Source organism: Psammomys obesus, unplaced genomic scaffold, assembly GCF_907164565.1.
Source record: "Psammomys obesus unplaced genomic scaffold, mPsaObe1.curated_primary_1811, whole genome shotgun sequence".
In the NCBI taxonomy this organism is placed as follows: Eukaryota; Metazoa; Chordata; class Mammalia; order Rodentia; family Muridae; genus Psammomys; species Psammomys obesus.
In genome coordinates, this window is record NW_026596433.1 from 8625356 (window position 1) to 8645501 (window position 20146).

The 20146-nt window shown below is 37.5% G+C and overlaps 1 protein-coding gene across 2 annotated transcripts in view; it reads right to left on the reverse strand.

Annotated features, from left to right (window-relative positions):
* The window catches only part of Glra3 (glycine receptor alpha 3), a 172591-nt gene that overhangs the window by 104754 nt on the left and 47691 nt on the right, over positions 1-20146 (reverse strand). For both annotated transcript variants that reach the window (XM_055597881.1, XM_055597880.1), the window contains exon 2: positions 17941-18068. In XM_055597881.1, coding sequence (XP_055453856.1) covers positions 17941-18068 — 128 coding nt within the window. The remainder of the gene's footprint in view (positions 1-17940; positions 18069-20146) is intronic.

Sequence of the window (20146 nt, forward strand, 5' to 3'; positions counted from 1 at the left end):
CAGAAACAGAAATTCACACACTATATATACTCACTCATATAGACATTTAATAAAGGATTAACCTACTAAAATCTGTACACCTAAAGAAACTAATCTAGAGGGAGGACTCTGGCTAAAATGCTCAATCCCCAACCTGAAAGGCAAAGAGTGTAGACATCAGAAGAAGAAGAAAACTGGAAACAAATTAGTAGCCTCCCACAGAGGGCCTTTGAAAGGCTCTGCCCCGCAGACTATTAAATCAGATTTTGAGACTTATGGCCAAACTTTGGGCAGAATGCAGGGAATCTTATGAAAGAAGTGGGAAATAGTAAGATCTGGAGAGGACAGGAGGCCCACAAGGAGAGCAACAGAACCAAAAAATTTTAGCACAGTTGTCTTTCCTGAGACTCATACTCCAACCAAGTACCATGCATGGAGATAACTTAGTACTCCTGCACAGATGTTGCCCATGGAAGTTCAGTGTCCAAGTGGGTTCCATAGTAGTGGAACAGGAACTGCTTCTGACATGACCGGATTGGCCTGTTCTTTGATCACCTCCCCTTGAGGGGGGAACAGCATTACAAGGCCACAGAAGAAGACAATGCAGCCACTCCTGATGAGATCTAGCAGACTAGGATCAGAAGGAACAAAAAGAAACCCTCCCCTACCAGTGTATTTGGAGAGGGGCATGAGTGGAGAAGTGGGAGGAAAGGAAGGATTGGGAGGGGAGGATGGAGGGAACTAGAGGGGGGATACAAAGTAAATAAAGTGAACTTAAAAATAAAAAAAATAAAAATTTATAAAAAATGGTTGTACAAGTTGACATTCCCACTATCAATGGAGGAGTGTTCCCTTTTCTCCACATCCTTTGCACTTGAGTTTTTCATCTTAGTCATTCTGACTGTTGTTAGGAGAAATCGCAGGGTAATTTTGATTTGTATTTCCCTGATGTCTAAGGACATCTCTGCCATTCTATATGCCTCTATTTATAATTCCTTATTTAGTTCTGTACCCCATTTTTAAATTGGATTACTCGATTTGTTGCTTTTTAACTTCTTGAGTCCTTTACAAATTCTGGATATTAGCCCCCTGTCAAAATTAAGATCAGGTAAATGGATTGAAAAGTCCTATATCCCTCAACAGTCATCCAAAGTCTCCCTTCCAAAAAAAGCCCAGGGCCAGATGCTTTCAACACAGAATTCTACCTGACCTTCAAAGAAGAGCTAACTCCAATTCTCTTCAAACTATTCCACAGAATAGAAACAAAAGGAATATTACCAAACTCATTCTATGAGGACAGTCACCTTGATACCTAAACCACACAAAGACCAAACAAAAAAAAAAAAGAACTTCAGATTTGTCTTATGAACGTTTATGCAAAAATACTCAATAATACTTGCAAACCGAATCCAAGAACACATCAAAGATATCATCCATCATGACCAAGTAGTCTTCATCCCACGCATGCAGGGGTGGTTCAACATACAGAAATCCATCAATCTAATCCACCATATAAACAAAATGAAAGAGAAAAAAAACACATGATCATCCCCTTAAATGCTCAAAAAACATTTGACAAAATCCAACACCTTTTCATGTTTAAAGACTTGGAGAGATCAGGGATACAAGGCACATACCTTAACATAGTAAAGACAATGTACAGCAAGTCTATAGCCAACATCAAATTAAATGGAGAGAAACTTAAATCAATCCTACTGAAATCAGGGACAAGGCAAGGCTGGCCACTCTCTCCATATCTCTTCAACACAGTACTTGAAGTCCTACCTAGAGCAATAAAACCACTAAAGGAGATCAAATGGATACAAATTGAAAGGAAGAAGTCAAATTATCACTATTTGTAGATAATATGATAGTATATGTGAGTGACTCAAAAAATTTAACCAGAGAACTCCTTCAGCTCATAAACACCTTCAGCAAAGTAATTGGATTAAAAAGTAATCCAAAAAAAAAAAAATCTGTAGGCCTCCTGTATATGAAAGACAAAAGGGCAGAGAAAGAAATTAAGGAAACTACACCCTTTACAATAGCCACTAAAAACATAAATTACCTTGGTGTAACCAAGCAAGTAAAAGACCTTTTTGAAAAAAACTTCAAGTTTCTCTCTCTCTCTTTTTTAAAGAAACTGAAGAAGATATAGAAGATGGAAAGATCTTCCATGCTCATGGATAGGTAGGATTAACATAGTGAAAATGGTCATCCTGCCAAAAGCAATATACAGATTCAATGCAACTCACATCAAAATACAAACACAATTCTTTGCAGACCTCAAAAGAACAGTTCTCAATTTTATATGTAAAAACAAAAAAACAAAACAGAATTGTTAAAGCATACCTGTACACTAGATCATCTGGAAGTCTCTTCATCCCTGATCTCAAGCTGTACTTCAGAGCAACAGTAATAAAAACTGCATAGTACTGGCATAGAAACTGAATGGTGGATTGATGGAAATAAATAGAAGAGCCAGAAATAGGCCCACACACCTATGCATACTTGAATTTTGACAAAGAAGCCAAAACTATACAATGGAAAAAAGACAGCATCCTCAACAAATGGTCCTGGTCTAACTGGATGTCTATATGTAGAAAAATGTAAATAGACCTATATTTATCACCCTACACAAAACCAAAGTCTAAATGGATCAAAGACCTCAACATAAAATCAGACACACTAAATCGGTTAGAAGAAAAAGTGGGGAAGTGCCTTGAACTCCTTGGCACAGGAGACAACTTCCTGAACAGAACACCAACAGCACAGGCTCTAAGAGCAACAATCAATAAATGGGACCTCATGAAACTGAAAAGCTTCTGTAAAGCAAAGGACACTGTCATCAGAACAAAATAACAGCCTACAGATTGGGAAAGGATCTTCACCAATCCTACATCTGACACAGGGCTAATATCTAGAGTAAAAAAAATCAAGAAGTTAAAAAGCAACAAACCATGTAATCCAATTAAAAATGGGGTACAGAGCTAAACAGAAAATTCTCTGTGCAGAAATATTGAATGGCAGAGAAACAATTAAAGAAATGCTCAATCTCCTTTGTCATCAGGAAAATGAAAATAAAAAATACCCTGAGATTTCACTGTACTCCCATCAGAAGGGCTAAAATCAAAGACTCAAGAGACAATACATGCTAGAAAGGATGTGGAGAAAGGGGAACCCTCCTCCATTACTGGTGGGAATGTAAACTTATACAACCACTTTGGATATCACTGTGGCGAATTCTCAGACAATTAGGAATAGTGCTACCTCAAGATCCATCTATACCACTGCTAGGCATGTATCCAAAGTATTCTCAAGTATACAACAAAGACATTTGCTCAACCATGTTTGTTTCAGCTTTATTTGTAATAGCCAGAACCTGGAAACAACTCAGATGTCCCTCAGTGGAGGAATGGATACAGAAATTGTGATACATTTATGCAATGGAATACTACTCAGAAATTTAAAACAGGGAAATCATGACATTTGCATGAACATGATAGGAACTTGAAAAGATCATCCTGAATGAGGTATCCCAGAAGCAAAAACACACACAAGGTATGTACTACCCACTTAGAAGTGGATATTTGACTTATAACATAGGGTAAACATTCCAAAGTCTGTACACCTTAAGGAATCTAAACAAGAAAGAGTACCCTAGGGAAGATGGTCAATCCTCATTTAGAAGGGCAAAGGGGATAGATATTGGAAGCAGAAGAAGATAGGGAATAAGACAGAAGCCTACCACAGAGGGTCTCTGGAAGACTTTACAGATCAGGGTCTCAAAGTAAAAGTTGAGGCTCATAGCCAAACTTTGGGCAAAGTGCTGAGAATCTTATGGAAGAAGGGAGATAAAGACCTGGAGGGGACAGGAACTCCACAAAAAGACCATCAGAGCCAAAAATTTTGGTTCCAAGGTGTCCTGCCGAGACTGTTGCTTAACCAAGGGCCATGAATAGAGAGGCCGTAATTTCCCTGCTCATATGTAGCCCACAGGCTTCTCAGTCTCCAAGTGGGTATCCTAGTAAGGGGAACAGGGGTTGTCTCTGACTTGAACTCAGTGGCTGGCTCTTTGATCACCTCCCGCTGAAGGAGGAGCAGCCTTACCAGGCCACAGAGGAAGAAAATGTAGCCAGTCCTGATGATACTTGATAGGCTAGCGTCAGAGAGAGGGGAGGAGGACCTTCCCTAGCAGTAGACTTGGGGAGGTACATGGGAGAAGATGAGGGAGGGAGCTACAGTTGGGATATACTAAGTGAATCAAATGTAATTAATAAAATTTTTTTAATTGAATAAATTGTAAGAAATAAAAAAAATAAAAAGAGATGCAGAAAACTGTTTCTAAAAATAAACAGTTGGTCTGGTTTTAATTTTCAAATTTAATATGAAAATAAAGTAACTGCCAATGGTCACAGATCTAAACTTTATACTCTGTCATGTGATATATACACACACACACATATATACATATATATATAGCCCATGCGTAATGCACATAAATGCTATGTGATGCTCAGCCATTTGTCCAATCTTCTCACAGAAGATAGGATACGTGATTTTAGGCATCAAACCTGAATTGCATTTTTTTCAAAAGTTCAGCACATACTCATTCGAAAGCTATGCTCACATCTAAGTAGGATTAATTTGTATAACATTTTGAATAAACATCAACTTGCTTTTAAAGGTTAATGTTTTAGATCATGTAGTCTCATTTGCTGTCAAAGCATATGATATGTACTTCATGATCACTTTGTGGCCTTGGCAGATTCTTGATCATGTGACTGTAGAGTGTGCTGTTTAAATTTTGTCATCCTGAAACAAGTTAGAGGCATCTTGGAAAAGCAAACCTCAACTGAGGTATTGCCCCCATTTGACTGGCCTGTAATAAGCATGTGTGAAATTTTCTTGAATAATGCCTGATAGGGGAGGACCAACTACAGATGATGCCACCCTGGGCATGTGTCCTAGGATATATAAAACTGCAACCTGTGCAAACCAGTAAGCATCATTCCTATATAGTCTCTGCTCCCATCCACATCTCCATGTTACTGCCTTGGCTTCCCTTTATTTTGGACAGTGGCCTGTATGCCCATGAACTCGTTCCTTCCCAAGTTGTTTTAGTTCTTGTTGTTTCATTGCAGCAATCAGACGGAAATAACTAGAAAAGGAAGGTAACCTTTTACTCTTATAAAATCCCTAATTTTTTCTGATGTATAAAAGCTTTGGAAAACTGGATGTAGGAAATTTTTATAATAGTATGAGTGAAACATGGAATGGACCTGACTGAGGACAGTAAGCACGGAGACAGACTCGAAGAATGAGATGTATACAAAACCATCATGCTTTAAAGAATCTGTGTTATACCAATAAGGCTGGTCCAGGTCAGATAAGCCAGTAATTTTGGAGCATTTTCATCTTAAGTATTGCTATATCTATTGAAAATTTTTCTGGAGTATGAAGCTCTGAGAGGATTGTAAATCTACTTGCTATCACAGACAGCACCTGCTTAGCAGTCCTTGGCCAATCTGTTACTTCTCTGTGCCAATGCAAAAGCTGTTATACCCATCCAATACACCACTATGTTTAGCAACAGAGCAAATAACTGCTACAGCATCCATATGGCAAACTGTGCTTCTAAATTGTTCATTACAGTCGACATCCTTGGCCTGAAAAGCAAATGACAGTAGTTGCAGATGTTTTCAGCTGTGATTTTTCTTTTAAATGTCCCTTAAAGACATAGAACATAGCTTTTAAGTTTAGAGATGAAATGAAGGCAGAATATCAAAAAGCAAACCAGAGACTTAGAGATGATGTTATTTTTAATCACACTGGAGAAAGTTCATTAGACCAGTGTAGAATAAACAATTAAACAACACAAATTTTCATATGAATGACTCTAAGGATTTTTTTTAACACAGAATTCTTTAAAAAACAAAAGCTCTGAAGAGTATCATTGAAGATTTAAAATAATCCAAGCTAAAAATTTGTTTTTACTTTGGTTAAAAGCACATGTATGTCACTTGGTGGGGATAACAGTCTTGCATTTAAAAAAAATTATTTGTTTGTTTGTTTACCTATTATTTATTTATTACAATTTATTCACTTTGTATCCTGGCTGTAGCCACCTCCTTGTCTCCTCCCTGTCCCACCCACACTCCTCTTCTCTCCCTATGTCCTTTCCCTAGTCCACTGATAAAGGAGGACCTCCTTCCCTTCTATCAGGTCTCACTGGGGCTGGCTGGATAATCTTTTTCTGTGGCCTGGCAAGGCTTCGCTTCTCAGGGGGAAGTGATCAAAGAGTCTGCCACTGAGTTCATGTTAGAGACATCTCCTGTTCCCCAAGCTGTATTTTGGAGCAACATTAATAAAAACAGCATGATACTGACATAGGAAAAGACTGGTAGATCAATGGAATTGAATAAAAGACCCAGAAATAAACCCACACACATATGGAAACTTGATTTTTGACAAAGAAGCCAAAACCATACAATGGAAAAAAAAAGCATCATCAACAAATTGTTCTGGTCTAACAGGATATCTACATGTAGAAAAATGCAAATGACCTATATTTATCACCCTGCACAAAAGTAAACTCCAAGTGGATCAAAGACCTTAACATAAAACCAGACACACTAAATCTGTTAGAAGAAAAAGTGGGAAAGAGCATTGACATCTTTGGCACAGGAGACAACTTCCTGAACAGAACACCAATAGCACAGGCTCTAAGATTAACAATCAATAAATGGGACCTCATGAAACTTCTGTAAAGCCAGGGACACTGTCATCAGAGCAAAATGATAGCCTACAGACTGGGAAAGAATCTTCACCAATCTTATATCTGACAGAGGGATAATATTCAGAATATATAAAGCAATCAAGAAGTTAAACAGCAATAAACCAAGTAATTCAATTAAAAATGGCGTACAGAGTTAAATAGAGAATTCTCAATAGAGGAATATCAAGTGGCAGAGTAATACGCAAAGTCCTTAGTCATCTGAGAAATGCAAATCAAAATCATCCTGTGATCCCTCCCCCCATCCATCAGAATGACTAAGATAAAAAATTCAAGGGATGACACATGCAGGAGAGGTTGTGGAGAAAGAGGAACTCTCTTCCATTCCTGGTGGGAATGTAACCTTGTACAACCACTTTGGAAATCAATCTGGTACTTTCTCAGAAAATTTGGAATAGTGCTACCTCAAGATCCAGCTTTACCACTCCTGAGCATATATCTGAAAGATGCTAAACCATAAAGCAAAGACATTTGTTCAATTATGTTCACAGCAGTGTTATTCCTAATATCCAGAATCTGGAAACAACCTAGCTGTCCCTCAACTGAAGAATGGATACAGAAATTGTGTTATATCTACACAATTGAATACTACTCATCAATTAAAAATAAGGAAATCATGAAATTTGCAGACAAATGGTGGGAACTAGAAAAGATCATCCTGAATGAGGTAACACAGAAACAGAAAGACACACATGGTATATACTCAATTATTAGTGGGTATTAGTCACATAATACACTAAAATCTATAGTCCTAAGGAAGCTAAACAACAAGAAAGACCCTAAGAATGAGTCTGAAACCTCAGGCAGGACAAAGTGGATAGTCATCAGAAGTAGAAGGAGACAAGGACCATGGCAGGAGGCTTCTACAGGGGTCGTCTGAAAGACTCTACCCATCAAGGTATTGAAAGAGATACTGAGACTCATAGCCAAACTTTTGACAGAGTGCAGGAAGCCTTATGGAAGAAGAGGAAAATATAAAGACCTTGAGGGGACAGGACCTCTACAAGGAGAACAACAAAGCCAAAAACCTGGGACCAGAGGGGCCTCCAGAGACCAATACTCTAACCAAGGACCTTGCATGGAGAGGACCTAGACCCTTTGCTCAGAGGAAGCCCTGAGGCACCTGAGTTTCCAAGTGGGTTCCTTAGTAAGGGGGGGCAGGTGCTTTCTCTGACATGAACTCAGTGTCTGGTTCTTTGATCACCTCCCTCTGGGGGGGGGGGTAGTCTTGCTAGGCCATAGAGGAAGATGATGCAGCTAGTTCTGTTGAGACCTGATAGGCTGGGCTTAGATAGAAGCAGAGGTCCTTCTTGTATCAGGGGACTAAGGAAAAGACATAGGGGGAGAAGAGGGAGGGTGGGTGAGACTAGAAGAAGATGAGAGAGGAAGCTACAGCAGTTACAAAGTGAATAAATTAAAACAAACAAACAAATAAATAAAACAAAAAACATGATAAATACTTGATAAATGCACGGTGATTTATATTCTGTGTAACTGAAAAACATTTTAAGGACAAAATCTTTTTAGATGATTATATGTTTTTAATTCGAGAGAAGAAAAAGATGGATTTGGGTGGAGAGATGAGGATGATATCAAGAAGGAGATGGGAGACAGGAAATGAATAAGAATATATTACATGAAAAAATAACTATTTTCAAATTTAAAAACCATAGATGATTAAAAATGAAGATGTTTCAGACCAAAAGAAACATTGATTGTAAACTGGATAACATTGTTAGAGAACTATTATTTAAATAGCTGATGAAGTATGACCTGGAATTTGGAACTTAGGTGGAAGTGATATCTTTTTTCTTTTTTTTTTGAATTTTATTTTTTTTTATCAGTTACATTTTATTAACTCTGTACCCCAGCCATGTCCCGATCCCTCATTCCCTCCCAGTCCCTCCCTCCCTCCCTCATCTCCACCGTGCCCCTTGCCAAGTCCACTGATAAGGGGGACCTCCTACCCATTCATCTGATCCTGTTTTATCAGGTATCTTCAGGACTGGCTGCAAAGCTCTCCTCTGTGGCCTAACAGGACTGCTCCTCCCTTGGGGAGTGGGGAGACCAAAGAGCCAGTCACTGAGTTCTTGTTAGAAATAGTCCTTGTTCCCCTCACTATGGGAAACCAATTGGCTACTGAGCTACCACAGGCTACATCTGAGCAGAGGTTTTAGGTTATATTCATACATGGTCCTTGGTTGCATGTCAGTCTCAGAAAAGACCCTGTGCCCAGATATATTTGGTCCTTGTGGAGCTCCTATCCTTTCTTCATCAGACTAACTCCCCTTCTTTCTTATGATTTCCTGTACTCTGCCAAAGGTTTGGTCATGAGTCTTTGCTTTGAAAACACTGCTAGTTAGAGTCTTTCAAATGCGCTCAGTAGACTCCTGTCATATGTTCAATGTGCATCCCATCTGTCTTTCTAAACGAGGATTGATAATCTTACCCCATGTCCGCTCTCTTGATTATCTTTTTTAGGTGTATAGATTTCATTATGTTTATCATATCTTATAGGTCTATATAAGTGAAGTGATATCTTATGTTGCTAGTATTAGTAGTTGTCACAGTCAATGTTCCTCTATTAAAGAATTATGCCATAATTTTAGATCACCAACTTGCATTGAAGTAGTTTAAGAGAAAGGTGTTTTTTTATTATACTTGTTATTTTGCTAATTTGATAATGTTTTAAAATTAAAGAAACATAATTGGTACATAAATATTAATTTTAAGATAAATCAACAGGCTGTGGGCAGCCCAGCCATAATTTGTATATCTATATCACTGTTCCTTCATCAGGGATTATCATGAAAGAAAGGATAAAAATATTATAAGACCCAGAGGACCAGGAAATTATCTGTAAAGCAGATTTTCTTAAAAAGGGCTGAATAAATAAGACTGGAACAGTAGTATTATCACTGAATATGACAATGTGCAAGGAGAAGTCTTGTGGCCCCATCCCTAGGCAAAGAATTACAGACAACTAATGACTTCTGAGAATGCAATTAGTTTTCACTGGGATGAGCGTGCCTCTTGTTTGCTAAATGCAGAATGGTAGGTCTTCAACTATATACCCATAATCAACAATAACAGACTCAACAGAATATATTAAGATTTTTGAGGATTTGTGCATATCTATATGAGACAAGTTTAAGGAAAAAAAGAAGGTATTAGTTTGAGCGTAGGAGCACCGGAGTTGTTGGAGGGAGGGTAACTGTTAGGGCTGGAGGAATGAAAGCGAATGGGAAAGTGATGTAATTCTATTTCAATTAAAATTTATTTTCTTGAAAGTACAAACAGAACAAAAGTACAATACAATTTTAACATGTAAACATGTAAAATGTTAGAAAAGAAGCTTGCTTGGGAGGTTCTGTAACAATGGCATTACATTATGTGGACATACAAATAGAAAAGACAGTTTCCCGAAAGTAGCAAGAATAACAGTGTCTTGGTGGATAGGAATAGTTAACATGAGAATAAAGAAATCCTTAAAATAGTCATGTTATGCTAAAAATATATAGTAACAGTGAATTAAGTAGTCAGATAATATATAGTATCTACATATATTTACATATATAGTCATTATACATACATATATAAATACATATATACATATATAACATGCATATGTAAATATAGTAGAATATACACTATAGTGTTTTGCATTATATGAAGAAATATATCAAATAGAGACATAATAGAGAAATCATAAGGATACTGTGGAAACAAATAATGTTATTTCTACTTTTAAAACAAGTGTATATTAGAAATAGAGTAAATTAACATTAAATATAAAATAAATATTGGTGAGGATTTGGGAATTGAGTGATTTTAACATAATATGCTCTGCTGTAGTCCAATGTAGATTTAAAGATAAGACCAATGAAAAGAGCCAAGATTAGTAACAATGGGAAGAAGCGAATTCAAAGTGGCTGCTAGAATATGAAGTGATTAAAGTTTTATTTGCTATTCAATTGTTTCATTAAATTGCTTTGAGTGTCAGATGATACAAAGAAAATTTCCTTCAATAAATAAGACCTGAAAAATAGTTTTTATTCTCTCTAGAGACAATGATATTGCCAAATAAAAATTAGAATTAATTAACATGCCAAAGAAAGTGGGGGAAAGTTCATAATTAATTTAATGGCATAAAAAGTAAAAGGCATGCAGAAGGGGGGGGGAGGGTGGGACCGGGAGGGGAGGAGGAAAGGGCTTATGGGGGGATACAAAATGAATAAAGTGTAATCAATAAAAGTCAAAAAAAAATAAAAGGCCGTTAAAGATAGTTGACAGATTAAATAAAGCTGAGTGTTTTGTTAATGCTAGTTAAGACTAATTGAGAAATGAATTGTCCTTGCGGAAAGAGAGATTCAGCTTGAGAAGTGCCAGGCAGATAATATTCTGTCTCTCTTCATCTCCAACAATACGCTAGTCTCCAATGAAGAGCCATCAGAGAGCCAAAGAAGAAGCACAGGACAAGGAAATCTAACATCACGAAATCTAACATTTTCTAGTTTTTGGTCTCTCTTTCTTTTTCCCTCTTCGAAGTTTCCTGGGATTGACAGGAATCACATATGCATGTTCTAGGAAACACAACAAGAAACTTTTACCAAATCATTTGACCAGCAAGTGTCTGTTAAAAATCTGTCTTATGACCAATATGAAGCTAGGTGTAAAAGTTACAAAGATATTCACACTGTCTGAATTGGAAGACAAATATAAACAGAGACTGAGCATCACCCGGAGTGCTTGCGACCAGAAGTGTTACAGATGTGGGAGGGCTTTGGATATCTGGATATTTGTATGGTCTTTACCAGTTGGTCATGTTTAATACAGAAATCTACAGTTAAAAAAAAAGACTGAATGGAGGAGGAAAGAGAAAAAGGACCCACAGAAGCTTTCTTCTTTCTCATGCCCTGTAAAACAAGTGTGGCCTGGTATTACTTCTCTTAAGGGACCATTTGACACATTGTTGACAATCGCAACAAACATGATACTTGTCAGTGCCTCAAAACTAAAATTCTCTTCCCAGTGTTGGCAAGGTTGGTTTATCAGGAAATTTCATTGTTAGTGTGGAAGAGTACAGAAATGATGTAAGTAAAGGAATGAGAACTTAGTTGGCTTGCATTTTTAGGGGATATAGTTCACCAAGGCTGGGAAGTTTGGTGGCAAGGACCAGTGTGGTCCCGGTGGCAGAAACTTAAAAGTATGGCTTCCTCACCAATCTACAGACAGAGAGCTCAAGTAAAAATACCACAAACTCTTCCTCCAGCTAGATATTACTACCTGAATGTTACTTTACATCACACCAGCTAGAAACCAAGTGTTCAAACACCTGTGACTACAAGGAACATTGAATATCCAAACTGTTATTAAACTCTACAAAAATCAACAGTCAACCCCAAGCAGAAGTCCGTCTTGGAAAACCTTTCTTTTCCAATTTCCTTTGAGACAGAAAATAAGAAACAAAATGAAAATAAACACGAAACAAACAACAACAAAAATCCCCAAACAAAAAATAACACACACACACACACACACACTCATACACACAAACTAAATGAACAAACAACAATAATGGCAGAGTGAAAAAGGAAAGGCAGCTGCATTGATGCACATGCAAATCCACCCAACCTTTCTGAACTAAATTGCATTCTACCTCTCATAAGAAATTTGGTGGCAGAAAGAAAGAAGGAAAGAAAGAAAGAAAGAGAGAGAGAGAGAGAGAGAGAGAGAGAAAGAAAGAAAGAAAGAAAGAAAATTAGTGGTTTGATATAAAAAAGCAATATTTATAAGCATGATTTTTCTTTGTAGCTTTGAAATTTGTGGTTAGAATTTTAAGACAATGAAACTATTCTGTATGGTGTAGAAATGGTACAAACATAACCTGCTGTTGTGAATTTTTATAGCCTCTAAAAACTGTCAACACAAAGAAAGAGCTCTAGGGCAAAGTAGGGCCTCTATATTCTCAGTTATGATAAATCAACTACATTAAAAGAAAAGACAAATAATAAACAAATCATCAGGCTGAATTTTATAATCAATATTTTCTAAATCATAAACTGGTCTAACAAGTGCGTATCAATTTTACAGCAAATGTTTTCAAACAAACCAGAGCTCAAAAACCATGGCCATTTAATGCCCATCCTCAAAATTAAAAATTGAATTTAATTTATTAATTTTTTCTTGTTGCTTCTGTTGTGTAAAAATCATAGAAATTGAAGAGAAATTTTAATCCAGCAACCTAGCTGCTCTGGCAAGGGACCACATCCGAAGGCCTTCTGGTGTATGTGGTCCAACTGGAATCCAAACATCCTCTGGATTACAGTATGATCTGTATGGGAATACAGACAAAATATGCCCTCGGTACACACTTTTAATCATAAACAATGAAGATAAGGATAGTGTATAGAATGAAGCAGCCATGTTTGAAAGTGATGCCTAATAGAGGGGCATATGAAGTGAAAAATCAGAGGAAGATTTGACAAAATGTGTCAGAGATAGGATACATCCAAATCTTACTAGAAAAAGACAGCAAAGAAAGGCTACTTAAGAGCAGTGCAGAGAGAGAGAGAGAGAGAGAGAGAGAGAGAGACAGAGACAGAGACAGAGAGAGAGGGGGAAGGGAGAGAAAGAGAAAGGTTTGTTTATTTGGTTGTTTTGTTTTGTTTTTAACAGAGAATTTATTAATGTGATGGTTTTACAGAAACTGGTTGCAGAGAGAACAAGCTGGACACAGGTGATGATAGAAACAGCCAGATAATAAGAATGATCCAGAAGATTAAAACATATTGCCAGAATTAGTTTGAGGCCAGGCAGAGCAATTCAGTCAGAAGCCAAAAGAAGTTTGAATCAGTCAGTTTGGAAAGGTGTTTAGACTAGAACAGCTTATTCGAACAAGCCAGTGAGAGTTCAGAATGAGGTAGAAAAGTTTGGGAATAGCTTTCATCTCATCCTCACATCTGAGGAAATAGAAAAAGTACAAGAAATGAAACCTAAACTCCAGTTACAAATAGTAAACACTAGTGATCCAAGCATTTAGGAGGCTGAGGCAGGTGGATTAGTTTGAGACCAGTCTGAGTTACATAGTATTAGTCAGTTCTGGTCCAGCTTGAACTGCATAGTCACACACTATCTCTAAAATAAAAAGAAAAAAATACATAAAACCCTTTTATGGAAACCTAAGACTTAGTTTATATATATATATATAATATATATATATATATTATATATATATGTTGGTGTGTATGTATGTATGTACATATAAATATATTTCAATTATATTTATATTATGAGAAAGCAAGAAAAGTAACTATAAATTAATTACTGAATTAATTTCGTAACATATCATATTTTAATCAATAAAATGCAGCACACATTTAATTTTTTAAAAAATATTGAAGTATAAAATGCCTTGAAGAAAAATGAAAAGAAAATCTTTCTTCTTCTTTGAGCATATTAGAACAGTAGAATCTCATCTCAGAGGTAAATAAATCCAGTCATTTCTGAAACTGGCTTGTCTACCAGCAAGTACTATATGAATGCAATTTTTATTTGCAAATAATTTCTATCATTTATGATTTTCCACATAAATTGTAGTTATCAATTTTTAGTTTAAATGATTTGAAATTTCTTTAGTTTAAATGATTTGAAATTTCTTCTGTAAACCAGTGAAATAATAAACCAGAACTAAACCATCTAAGGGCCTGGCAAAAGTAAGAGGAACACTATTGTATGGTTAATAAGTTATCTGCATTTTTATTAAGATATCTGTTTAGGCTGTTTATATGTTTTTTTAAAATATCAAACATCTAAAAATAGAATAGATTTTTTTTCAGTAATTTTCAGTGAAAATGAAGCAGATTCACTAAATACTGATTGCATTTCTTCACCCTATACAACTGCCTGTGTTTTTAGTGTAAATTCAACATTAATTCTCAGTGTTTACTCCACTTAAGATGAATCTTATGGTCACAATTTTTGCTCTAATTTACATGTGGTATCTCTACAAACTGTATGAAACTTTCAGAGCTACTTATACACATTTCCCTCCATTAAATTAAAATATTTATAATTAAAAGCTTAAAATAATCAGAAGATACAATCTATTATTAAATGTGGAATACCTTTTATGTTGAAGCAATCTAATAAATTTTACTTCTACCTTTGTCTCTTTTACTCATTTTTGTTGTTAACTAATCTAATAATTTTAATGTTGTTCAAGATTTTTATTAAATAACTTTCATTTGCGTGAATGAGCATTTGCCTAAGCATGTGTTTGTGCACCAGATGAATGTAGCACCCTCAGAGGAAAGAAAGCATTGGATTCCCTACCACTGGAGTTATAGACAGCGGGGAGCAGCCAAGAGGGTGCTGGGTATTGAACCCTGGTTCTTTGAAAAAGCAGTCCCTGCTTTTACTGCTGAAGCATCTCCCCAGTCTCTAATTTTTATTGCCTTCCATAATTTTTAAATTACTAAGATCTATTAAAAATCTTTATCATCATCATCATCATCATCATCATCATCATCATCATCATCATTATCATTATTATTAATTACAATTTATTCCCTTTGTATCCCAGCTGTAGCCTCCTTCCTCATCTCCTCCCAGGGCCCAACTTCTCTTTGTCTCTCCCATCCCACTCTGCCCCTCTCTTAGTCCACTGATATGGGAGGTCCTCTTCCACTACTATATGATCCTAAGCTATCAAGTCTCATCAGGACTGTCTGGATCCTCTTTTTCTGTGACCTAATAACACAACCTCGCTAAGGGGAGGTGATCAAAGAGCAGGCAACCCAGTTCATGTCAGAGGTAGGTCCTGCTTCCCTTACTGGGGAACCCCATAAAGACTGAGCTTCCCTAGCCTACATCTGAGGAGGAGGTCCAGGTTCTCTCCATCCATGGTCCTTGGTTGATTTATCAGTCTCTGGAGGGACTTCTGAGCCCAGATTTTTTGGCTCTATTGGTGTCCTTGTAGAGATCCTGTCCCCTTCAGGTCTTTCTATCTCCTCTTCTTCAATAAGGTTGTCTGCATTCTGCACAAAATCTGGCTATGGGTCTCAGCATTTTCTTCAATACCTTGATGGGTAGAGTCTTTCAGAGGCCCTCTGTGGTAGGTTCTTTGTCCTGTTCCTTGTTTTTCCTCTGTTCCCATGTCTATCCTGTTTGCCCTTCTGAATGAGGATTAAGCATCTTCCCTAAGGTCCTCCTTGTCATTTAGCTTTTTTAGGACTATAGATTTTAGTAAGTTAATCCTATATTAGGTGGCCAAAATCCACTTGTAAGTGAGTATATACCATATGTGTCTTTCTGCTTCTAGCTTCCATAATTAATGTAAGTTAAATTTTTATATTATAAAAAGGTTTTCTTTACTAATGTTCAGGAAAAAGAAGGGGCTGTGCAACAATTGCTTACCATATGCAAAGTCCTGAGTTTGAGAAACAGAGTTAGAGATGGAGAACTCAAAATTTTATTTAACAAGATTTTAACTTTTTATTCCAGGCATTTGTATAAGAGATACACAATAAAATGTTAATTGCTCAACCATGTTTGTAGCAGCTTTATTTGTAGTAGCCAGAAGCTGGAAACAACCCAGATGCCTGTCAGTTGAGGAATGGATACAGAAATTGTGGTACATTTAGACAATGGAATACTACTCAGCAAGTCAAATCAAGGAAATCATGAAATTTGCAGGCAAATGGTGGAACTGGAAAAGATCATCCTGAGTGAGGTATCCCAGAAACAGAAAGACACACAGGGTATATACTCATTCATAAGTGGATATTAGACATATAATTTAGGATAAACATGCTAAATTCTGTACACCTACAGGCACTACTCAAGAAGAAGGACTCTGGCTAAGAGGCTCAATCCTCATTCAGAAAGGCAAAGAAGATGGACAGCAGAAGAGGGAGAAAACAGGGAGTAGGACATGAGCCTACCACAGAGGTCCTCTGAAAGTCTCTACCCTGCAGGGTATCAAAGCAGATGCTGAGACCAATAATAGCCAAACTTCCAGCAGAGTGCAGGGAAACTTATGAAAGAAGTGGGAAAGAGTAAAACCTGGAAAGGACAGGAGCTAAACAAGGAGACCTAGAGAACCAAAAAATTTGGATACAGGGGTCTTTTCTGAGACTGATATTCCAACCAAGGATCATTCAAGGAGATAACCTCGAACCCCTGCACCAATGTAGCCCATGGCAGGTCAGTGTCCAAGTGGGTTACATAATAATGAGAACAGGGACTGTCTCTGACATGAACTGATTGGCCTGGTCTTTGATCACCTACCCCTAGAGGGTTGCAGTCATTCCAGGTCACAGAGGAAGACAATGCAGCTACTCCTGATGAGACCTGATAGACTGGGATCAGAAGAAAGGGGAGGAAGACCTCCCTTATCAGTCGACTTGGGAAGGGGTATGGGTGAGCCAGAGAGAAAGAGGTTGAGTTTGGAAGGGGAAGGGAGAGGGAGATACAGGTGGGCTACAAAGAGAATAAAGTGTAATTAATAAAAAAATCTCCTCCCCCTGAGGGGGAAGCAGCTTTACCAGGACACAGAGAAAGACAATGCAGCTACTTCTGATGAGATCTGATAGACTAGGATCAGAAGGAAGGGGAGGAAGACCACCCCTATTAGTGGACAGGTGGAGGGACATGGGTGGAGATGGGGGAGGAAGGGTGGGATAGGGAGGGGAGGAAGTAGGGAGCTACAGGGGAATATAAAGTGAATAAATTGTCATTAATAAAAATAATCTCAAACAAAACAAAAGAAAACAACATCAACAAAAAAGAAATAAATCTATTTAGAACTCAGGCATGGTGCTTTACACGTTATTGAGGCCGAGGCAGGAGAACTGTCTGAACTTGATGCTGACTTGAGCTTCATGACTAGAATATCCAGTCAGTCAAGAATACACTACAAGGTCTTGTTTCTGAAGATCAAAACCAAACAAATAACTATTAAAGAAGAATACTGTTTGTCCACAGAAGGCACATTATGCTAGCTCTGAACATTAAAAAAAAGGCTTTCCTTTTGCAGACACAACTCTTATTAATAAAGTATTTAAAGACTCTTGGGAATAAGCATTACAATTTCTGGTAGAACTGGTTTTAGAGCTTATCTTCTTTAAGCCCACTGTACTTGAGGAAGTAAGAAGAACAGCTACCTTTAAAGTTGGGCCTGATTCTTGCATCGTATCCTGATGTCCTCCCCATTAGCTTGTCCAGAAAATCAGAAGGTGACATAGGAGCACTTCGGGATCTTGCACTGTTTGTTTCCTTCGTGGCAACCAAACTGTGAATGAAAATAAAGCAAGAGACTTTACAACACAACCAAACATTGCTTCCTAGATAAATAAAAATGTGAAGCAAGTGTACTTCTGGCACAGCACACAAAGAAATTAATACCATACCATGAACATTATGAGATAGATATTTATGGATATGTGATTAATGCTAGTTTTTAAACTTTCATTTGCTAGGAGTGGCATTATGTTGTAGTAAACCAGGGAACAAAATCTATTTCCAAATCGTTAGCCATTCAAAATCTGTTTACTCTTTAGGAGTACAGATTTTAGTTTGTTTGTCCTATGTTATATCTCTCATATCCACTTATAAGTGAGAATACACCATGTGTGTCTTTCTACTTCTGGGTTACCTCAGTCCGGATGATCTTTTCTATTTCCATTCATTTCTGCAAATTTCATGATTTCCTTGTTTTTAATGCTGAGTAAATGTGTAAATTTCTGTATCCATTCCTTAGTTGAAGGGCTAAGTTGTTTCCAGATTCTGGAAACAATCTAAGTTGTTTCCAGATTCTTTCTATTTTGAATAAAGCTGCTACAAACATGGTTGAGCAAATGTCCTTGTTGTGTACTTGAGCATATTTTGGATATATGCCTAGGAGTGGTATAGCTGGATCTTGAGGTAGCACTATTCCTAATTTCCTGAGAAAGCTCCAGATTGATTTCCAAAGTGGTTGTACAAGTTTACATTCCCACCAGCAATGGAGGAGGGTTCCCCTTTCTCCACATCCTCTCCAGCATGTGTTGTCCCTTGAGTTTTTGATCTTAGCCATTCTGATGGGTGTAAGGTGAAATGTCAGGGTCGTTTTGATTTTCATTTCCCTGATGACTAAATACATTGAGCATTTCTTTAAGTGTTTCTCTGCCACTTGATATTCCTCTATTGAGAATTCTCTGTTTAGGTCTGTACCCCTTTTCTAAAATTGGATTACTTGTTTTGCTGCTGGTTAACTTCTTGAGTTCTTTATATGTTCTGGATATTAGTTCTCTGTCAGATAGAGGGTTGGTGATAATTGACCCTAGCCTACCAGGTCTCATCAGGACTGGTTGCATTGTCTTCCTCTGTGGCCTGGCAAGGATGCACCCCCCCAGGAAGAGGTTATTGGAGAGTCTGTCACTGAGTTCATGCCAGAGAAAGTCCCTGCTTCCCTTACTAGGGACCTCACTTGGATACTGAGTCTATGGGCTACTTGTGCGCCATGGTTTTAGGTCTCCTCCATGCATTGTCTTTGGTTGTGGGGGAACTATCCTCCATAAGTGGTGGGAATGTAAACTTGTACAACCACTTTGGAAATCAATCTGGTGCTTTCTCAGGAAATTAGGAATAATGCGTCCTCAAGATCCAGTTATACCACTCTTAGGCATATGTCCAAAGTATGCTCAACTATACAGCAAGGACATTTGTTCAACCATGTTCATAGCAGCTCTATTCATAATAGCCAGAAGCTGAAAACAACCTAGATGTCCCTCAGTGGAGGAATGAATACAGAAATCGTGGTACATTTATACACAATATAATACTACTTAGCTATATAATACATTATACACAATATAATACTACTTAGCTATTAAAAGACAAGGAAATCATGAAACTTGCAGGCAAATGGTGGGAACTAGAAAAAAAATCATCTTGAGTGAGGTAACCCAGAAGCAAAAGGACACACATGGTATTACTCACTCATAAGTAGATATTAGCCACATAATACATTCCTCATTCAGAAGAACAAATGTGATAAATATTGGAAGCAGGAGAAGATAGGGAACAGGACAGGAGCCTACCACAGATGGCCTCTGAAAGACTCTACTGATCGAGGTATAGAAGCAGATGCTGAGACTCATAGCCAAACTTTGGGCAGAGTGCAGGGAATCTTATGAAAGAAGGGGGAGATAGATCTGGAGAGGACAGGAGCTTCACAAGAAAAATCAACAGACCCCTCAAAAAACCTGAGCCCTGGGAGCATTGCCAAACTTTGAACCATTTGTTTATTGCCTGGTCATATAACAGTGAAATTATTAAATATCTTGTATTTCACCTGCCAGAACACCACCAAATAGGAATGAAGAGCCT